The 8,259-nt window shown below is 39.5% G+C and overlaps 1 protein-coding gene across 2 annotated transcripts; it reads right to left on the bottom strand.

The window, feature by feature from the left end:
- Nucleotides 1-2,567: 2,567 nt before the first annotated feature.
- On the bottom strand, nucleotides 2,568-6,078 carry LOC148714444 (DNA topoisomerase 2-like). Of its 2 annotated transcripts, XM_089929773.1 has the most exons (5): nucleotides 3,949-5,535; nucleotides 3,756-3,824; nucleotides 3,503-3,585; nucleotides 2,977-3,269; nucleotides 2,568-2,889 (listed from the first exon to the last, which is right to left on the bottom strand). In XM_089929773.1, the coding sequence occupies exon 1, from the start codon at nucleotides 5,158-5,160 to the stop codon at nucleotides 4,747-4,749; it is 414 nt and encodes a 137-aa protein (XP_089785899.1). In that variant the 5' UTR covers nucleotides 5,161-5,535; the 3' UTR covers nucleotides 2,568-2,889; nucleotides 2,977-3,269; nucleotides 3,503-3,585; nucleotides 3,756-3,824; nucleotides 3,949-4,746. The 2 variants fall into 2 exon arrangements, with proteins under 2 accessions (XP_089785899.1, XP_089785900.1); XM_089929774.1 differs by lacking the exon at nucleotides 3,756-3,824 and having other exon boundaries at nucleotides 4,792-6,078.
- Between the last annotated feature and the right edge of the window lie 2,181 nt (nucleotides 6,079-8,259).

Here is an 8,259-nt window from a genome sequence, read left to right as displayed (position 1 = left end):
TAGGGAAGGTAACAGATACTTTGTGACATTCATAGATGATCTATCCAAGTTCTGTTACATCTACCTAATTAAAACCAAAGATGAGGTCCTCGGCAAATTTAAAATTTTTAAGATCGAAGCTGAGAACCAACAGGAAAAAAAAATTAAAAGCCTTAGATCAGATCGGGGAGATGAATATACATCTAATGAGATAATTCAATTTTGTGAAGATCATGGAATCATTCATGAAGTGACTGCTCCCTATTCTCCCCAATCAAATAGAGTAGCAGAAAGAAAGAATAGGACTTTAATGGATATGGTGAACTCCATGCTTATAAGCTCAGGAGTGCCAGAAAATTTGTGGGAGGAAGCTCTAGTTTCAGCTTGTTATATCCTTAATAGGATTCCCTCTAAAAATAATGATCTAACCCCATATGAAGTTTGGAAACATAGAAAACCTAATCTTAGCTATTTGAAAGTGTGGGGGTGCTTGGCAAAAGTAAAAATACCTGATTTTAAGAGAAAGAAAATAGGGCCTAAAACAGTGGATGCCATATTCATAGGTTATGCAGCCAATAATAATGCTAATAGATTTCTGGTGATAAATTCAGAAGTAAGTGATATTAGTAACAACACCATCATAGAAGCCAGAGATGCAACATATTTTGAAGACACCTTTCCACTTAGAACTAGAGTAGATAGCGATATAGCTAGTAGCTCTAGTAGAATAACGACAAGAGAAATAGAAGTAGAAGCAGAACCTAGGAGGAGTAAGAGATCTAGGGTAGAGAAAACATTTGGAGATGACTTCTATACCTTTCTTATAGAAGATTCTCCAACTACCTTTGAGGACGCAATGAAATCCTTGGATTCACCTTTTTGGAGAGAAGCTGTGGATAATGAGATGCAATCAATTATCCAAAATCATACTTGGGCCTGATGGCTCTGTAGATAAATTTAAGGCTAGATTAGTAGCCAAGGGTTTTACTCAGAGACCTGGGGTAGATTTCTTTGATGTTTATGCACCTATAGCTAGGATTACTACTATTAGGGTCCTTATAGCATTAGCCTCCATTCATAGATTAGTGATTCATCAGATGGATGTTAAGACAGCTTTTCTAAATGGAGACTTAAATGAAGAAATCTATATGGACCAGCCAGAGGAATTTAAAACCCCAGGCCAAGAAAATAAAGTTTGTAGACTAGTCATATCTCTCTATGGTCTTAAACAAGCACCTAAGCAATGGCACTTGAAATTTGATGAAACCATAATGACATTTGGATTTGAAATCAATAGTACAGACGAATGTGTATACCATAAGAGAGTTGGAAATAAATTTGTGATCTTGTGTCTTTATGTAGATGATATACTGATCTTTGGATCAGACCTTCAGATAGTTGATGAAGTAAAACAATTTCTAAATCATAAGTTTGATATGAAAGATTTGGGACAAGTTGAATTAATTTTAAATACCAAAATAATTAGAAGTGGAAATAGTATTGAGCTATCCCAAAGTCATTATGTTGATAAAATACTCAATAAATTCAATTATATCGATTGTCAGCCTATCTCTACTCCATTTGATCCCTCTACTCATCTTAAGAAGAACTTAGGAACTCATGTCCTTCTAAGCCTATATGCTCAAATCATAGGCTCACTAGGATTCCTAGCAAACTATACCAACATAGCATATGCTGTAAATAGACTTAGTAGATATACTGTTAATCCAAATAGAGATCACTGGATAGCATTAGAGAGGATCCTTAGGTATCTTAAGGGTACCAAGTCCTATAGTTTGCACTTTAGTGGATTTCCAGCTGTTCTAGAAGGTTATAGCGATGCCAACTGGATCAGCGACATCTTAGATGTTAAATCTACCACAGGATATGTCTTTCTTCTAGGAGGAGCTGCTGTTGTCTTAGAAATCTACCAAACAAACTTTGATATCTAGGAGTACCATGGAGTCCGAACTGATAGCTTTAGACACTACTAGCACTGAGGCTGAGTGGCTCAGAGATCTATTAATAGACCTTCCAATAGATGAGTCACCTTTACCACCTATCTCTTTACATTGTGACTGTAAATCTGCAATAGATAAATACAACCAAGAAAATGCCAATGTAAAAATGAACAGGCACTTGAAAGTACGTCATAAATTATTAAGATATAAATTGAAAAATAATGTTATTGCCTTGAATTTTGTAAAATCAGAAAATAATTTGGTTGATCAGCTTACTAAAGGCTTATCTAGAACAGTGGTTCTAGAGTCGTCGAGGGGGATAGGGCTTAGCCTATAAAGATAGATCACCACGGTGGGAACCCAACCTTGAAAGGTTCAATGGGTAGAAACAAACCGAAGTGTGACTAAGAGGAGCACTATTTCATGTTTTCCTCATCCCTATGGCGCTAGTGCTCATAAAAGCAAGCGGTAGGATGAGTTCGTTTGTATCTTAATGAGTCCGAGACCCAAGAGGCAGGAGCTTCCTTGCTAGCTTCCTTATTAGGACTCACCTATATATGCAGTCGTGAGGCCGCGATTATGAAAAATGGGCGATTTCCTAAAAAGCACATTATAGATACCTGCGCATGGCCATAATAGCGCAACCCGCTTAGAACCCAGATCGGGCTATATTATGTGTGCTGTTGATTTAATCTAAGCCATGGACCAAGGTTCAAGATTAAGACCACCTTGGCTCCACAGATGTAATCAATTGTCACTAAGTGAAGGTTCAAATCGAAAGGTACCTACACCTATTACATAATATAAGATATCCAACATTTTATTTTGAGAATGTTCTGGATTTCTGCATTCTCCATTATCTGCTTGTGGCTTGCTTCCCTCACAATCAGTAGCTTACCCCTCAGAGGGAACACACCATAGTGGTTCCTTCCTACGACAGAGATACCATCTGTATATTAAACAGCAAAGCAGAAATTACTTATTCATACTCAGAAGCTTAGATTTTAACAGACTTAACTAAGTTCACGCTACTCACAGCAAGAGCTTTTGCTGAATCTCCCTCTGCTAGATCAACAACTCTCTTCTTCATGAGTGCAACCACATCATCTTCCAAATGGGTCATGTTAAATTTGGCCAAATCTGGCTTGAAAGTGACCTTAGTCCAGTTTTCTCCTTCCTTGCACTTAACAATGGAGGGCTCAGACTTCTTTCCCATATTTTCTGAGAAAACCTACATATGAAGAATCACAGAAACCATGACCGCAGATCTCCCAATCTCAAGGCTGAGACTTTAAAACTCATAACCTAGAAATTGTTTAGAAGTTACACCTGCAAACCAAAAACCTAAATTAGGATAATAGTTTTGGCAAAGCAAAATAGAGACATAAATAATACAATATCAATTAATATGGACAATAAGATCATCAAATTAAATTCCTAAGCATACAGATCCTAAGGAACCCGATAAGGATGATGTATTCAAACCCCTGTTCCAGATAATCGGACCCAGGAGTTCAGCTGAATCAAATTTAAAACTTCCAAATTTTGAAATATAGACTTACTCCGATTGTAAAGAAAACACCGCAGATACCCGAAGTTGTAGCTGACAACCCCTCTTTTTAGCTTATGGATCAAACCAGATTCCCTGCACAAACCATAATTTGAAAATCAAAAGAATTATATATTACATCCGATTCAAATCACCAACCCAATAGTTGTTTTTGATTAATCCAAAACCCAGAATTCGACATAACGAAACCTGACAAGGTTGCAAAGGTAAATCTTACATCCAAATCAGAGACATTGAAACTTAACTGATAATGATAACTTCAACCTCCAATTCAACTGGAAGGCTTATAAGTGTTGTAGAAAGAAACCATTATGCTGAAATCAGGAATTAGCAATTGCAATACAAAGACCCATCAGCCCCAGTCCAAAATCACAGAAACCCTAACTCTTTCCCATGCCTCTAGAAAACAAATACCAAAATTTTGACAAAATGCCTTACAAGACAATGATAATGATAACTTCAAGCTCCAAATTTCAACTGGAAGGCCTACAAGTGCTGCGGAAAGAAACCATTATCTTGAATTGACGAATTAGCAATTGCAATAAAAAGACCCATCAGCCCCAGTCCAAAATCACAGATACCCTAAATTTTCCCACGCTTCTAGAAAACAAATGCCAAAATTTTGACAAAATGCCTTACAGAATTGAACTCACACGCCAAGCTCCAACTTTTACCACCAAGATCTAACAAAATTTTGAATACAAACGCCAGTGTGCGTTCTCCAAATCCCCAAAGTTCACAAAAGATCACAGAAAACTGTAAACCCAGGACCCAGTAGATCCAAAGCACCAAAAAAAAAACAAAAAGAAGAAAATTCTAATAACAACAGAACGACAGATTTGTGCACGAGAATTAAAAACCAAGATTGCAAACAAAAGCCCTAATTCAAACAACCCCGAGATCACACAACCCGAAAATTCGAACCGAGATATCAAAATTTTATAAAAAAGACACCCTAATATATTTCCACAACAACCGATAAGAAATTCGTAAGAAAGATAACTGATACAGACCCGAAGTCGTATTGCAAAGAATGCCGAAACACATTTGCCTTAAAACACCCAATTTCAAATCCCACGGGCTAACAAAAATAGAGTAAACAAACCCTACAATCAAAACCAAAGAAACCTAGATCCCAAGACCCAAATATCTTTGCAGACATAAACCCTAATCAAGAAATTTCATCAAAAACTTCCAAAATTTCAGATCCAAAAGGGGAACAGAAGGAAAAAAAATCTAATCGTTGATCAAGAAATCAAAACAAGAGTTATTCAACAAAACCTGCTTGTATTTCTTCTGCCTCCTTCCATCTGCAATCTGGATGACGGACTCGGTTGAGAAAATGTTGGTGAGCTTCGCCCCGTACCCGTTCCGCCCACCGGTCGTCTTCTTGACGCTGTCGTCGTAGTTGCTACTGGTCAGCAAGTGCCCAAAGATCATCTCCGGCACGTAGACCCCCTCCTCCTGGTGGATCTCGACGGGAATCCCATCCCCGTTGTTGTAGACGCTCAAGCAGTTCCCGGCTACGTCAATCTCCACCTTGACGGAGGCCATCGACGGATCCCGCTGCTTCTTGTCAGCAGCATTGACGAGGATCTCGTCGAAGATCTCGAAGATGCCAGGGACGCAGGTCACCGGGCGGTGGACCATCTCGCCGTTCTCGTCGACCCAGAGGGTCTGGGTGTGCTTCTCGACGGATCCAGCTGCGTCTTCTTCTGGTACATCTCCTCGATGGTCTTCTTGGGGGGCAGGGGCGGGAAAGGAGGGACGGTTTCCAAGGTCTCGCCGAAGTCCAGCGGCAGTGGAACTCCTCTTCCGTCGGGTTCGGGAGTGATCGAGAATCAGAAGTGGATGACGAGAGGGAAGAGAGAAGGGGGTTTTTTAGATGGGTTTTCAAGGTCGCGCCGAAGTCCGGCGGCACTGGAACTCCGCTTCCGTCGGTTCGGGAACAAGAGAAGGAGCCCCATCGGGACTCCCATTGGACCGGTCCAGGTTCTTTATAACCCGGCTGAAGGGCGGGGCCTTGCACCAAAAAAAGAAAAAAAAGGGCGGTGCCTCACAACGGTAGTAATTTGAGACACCAATACCTCGCCACCTCGGCCACACATGGCAACCGACCCACAAAATACTGACGCAGGGAGCCAAGGAGATGATGGAGGCGGCGGAGAAGAGAGCAGCGCGGAGGAGAAATTATTCAGTAGACTTACCACGTCAGCTATAGCTTAATCCAATGAAAAGCTATAGATCTGGAAGCTCTCTCTATTCGTCCCTAGCCTCCCGACCCTTCTCCTCCGTCTCTAAACTCCCCGACCGGAGCGGCGCCGCCACGCCGCGACCTGAAGCCGGGGAAGGTTGAAGAGCATCAGGAACAAAGGCGGATTCGTCTCTCTCTCCTCTGTGAATGGAGTGAATAGTGGATGAGAGTGTACTGTTCCGCCGCCAGCAGCCGCGCTATGCGGTCGCTACGGCTTTGGCACGGGCCCACAGACGGATTGTTTTGCGTGTACCTAAAAACTGAGAGGTTGAATAATGATTTAATGAAAAGCTAGCTTCATAACTATCTATCATGCATTCTGATTATCTTTTTGATATATATATCTCTTTGTAGCAAAATCACACATTAAGCATACACACCAAGCTCACATTTTTTTTATTTTTTCTCCTACTTTCAGCGTGATGACTGGTTCTTATGCCTCGTTCATAAGAAAAGAGGTGTTGTTGATAATCCTAATAAGCTATTAAAAGTTCCTCAAGCTCAATCAGACATGCCAACTGAACAAGAACAAGCTGCAAATAACAATCAAAGCTATTAGATTTTTATTGACTGGAATGGTGGCTATAGTAATGCCATGATGGCACAACCATTAGTAACAACACCAAGTGAGCAACTGACTAATTTTAATGGTACCACACAACCATTAGCAGTGGCCTATGGTGAGATAATGGCCAATTTTAATTGCACGGCGCAAACAACAGCAATATCTCCAACTGAGCCAATGATTGATTTCAATAGTATGATGCAACCATTTGCAGCAGCGCTGATCGCGCCAATGGTTGATTTTAATGATATGAAACAGCTCTTTGCAATGGAAGCAACTTTCGACGATGGCATGCCGCAACCACTTGGGGTAGTACCTGATGAACCAATTGCCGATTTCAATGCTATGAGGCAACCATCGCCATGTGCACCAATTACTGAACTTAATGGGATCATAAGCATCTACAATAATCATTCAATGAGGCGAGATTTTCAGCAGAACTTGAGCAATGCGATGCCATGTTTCGAAGATCTTGTGGATCAGTTTTGAATGGCTTATGGTGAAACAGATGAAGTCATAGATCCATGGTCAATATATCCTTCAATGGTAGAGCCTTCATGGATGTATCGTTATCAACCCGAAACGGGAACTAATGATATTTTAAGTGATGCTGTCAAACCAAAAAAGTTAGACGCTGACAAAGATAACATATGTGATGCTAATGATGCTGGTTCCAAGCATGCGGAGATTTTATCAAGCCGGATCCTTGATTTGGCTTCCGATTTGCCATTGCATCCCAAAAATTTTAGTTCATTAGCGGTAGATATTAGGGTTTATTAACAGAAACTTCATTGTGCATTTATAATTATCTTATGATTGCTTTAGATGAAGCAAACACATGAAGAGTATTGATAGTGAGACTAGGCCCGCTCGAAACCAAAGAGAGACTTCATTTTGAATTTTTGTATGGTTATTATTGGAGTGAGAAATTCCTTGTAATGCCAAGTATGTGATTCTTGGTCCAAATTAGCTAGCAAGATGATGTTTGGCATGTTTAAGGCGAGAGCAGGATAGTGTGATTGATTCAAAGGATATATATTGCTTAGTGGAATTTGATGCAATTCAAGAAGACCTAGCATGACCCATCATAGTTTGAAGCAGTTCAAATGTAGCTCCATGGTGGATTAGACTAGGTATAGCTCATATATATTGTGTAAGTAGTGTACAAGTAACTAGCATGTAGTGATGGGTTCATCGCACTAAAGATGAAAAACATAGGGTTAGAAAATACATGAAGGGGGCATCTCCAATTTCATTACACGCATATTTTAATCAGTAATAAATAATCATCATCATAGGGCATCATAATGCCTTGATATGATGATCATAGTAGCCATTGTTTGGTTAATCATTTTCCCAAGAACTTACTGTGTTATTCTTTTCATATCAATAATATAAGCAATGTTTAATATTTTATCAATTAAACATAAAATGTTTCCAATGCAAATTACCCACAAGATTGCTATATTCATCCTATACAAATTGCCCCCAAGACTGCTATCTTCATACTATAATAGTTTAGTCTATGCCTTTACAATAGTTACTAATGGTCATTACAATATAGCAATAACATTATTCAGAAAAAAGGTGTTTTGAAAACTACTTCACTAAACATAGGCCCTTTATGATAAATTCAATATCCTAATTCATAGGTGTCAACAATTCTACTCTCCCTGTCATATCCTTATTGGCCTACACCTCATTGGAGCATGATAGGGTGGGTCATGTTCCTAAAATTATTAATTTTAAAAACAAACAATTATCAGGCATCCATGAGAAGGTGGTGCGCCTTGGCATTTGTTTTGCTTCATTCATCGAGAATTTGAAATCTTTATAAAGCCATCTATGCATGTCAATAAATTTAAAGCTATTTTAGAGATGGTTGATTTATGAAAGACAAATTATACACGGCGCTTAGTTCTATCAGGGA

This window comes from Phoenix dactylifera, chromosome 3 (assembly GCF_051530095.1).
Source record: "Phoenix dactylifera cultivar Ajwa chromosome 3, Ajwa_hap1_PhDact_Kaust_v1.1, whole genome shotgun sequence".
In the NCBI taxonomy this organism is placed as follows: Eukaryota; Viridiplantae; Streptophyta; class Magnoliopsida; order Arecales; family Arecaceae; genus Phoenix; species Phoenix dactylifera.
Note: the sequence above shows the minus strand (reverse complement) of the source record. Positions and strands in the feature narration are given on the sequence as shown.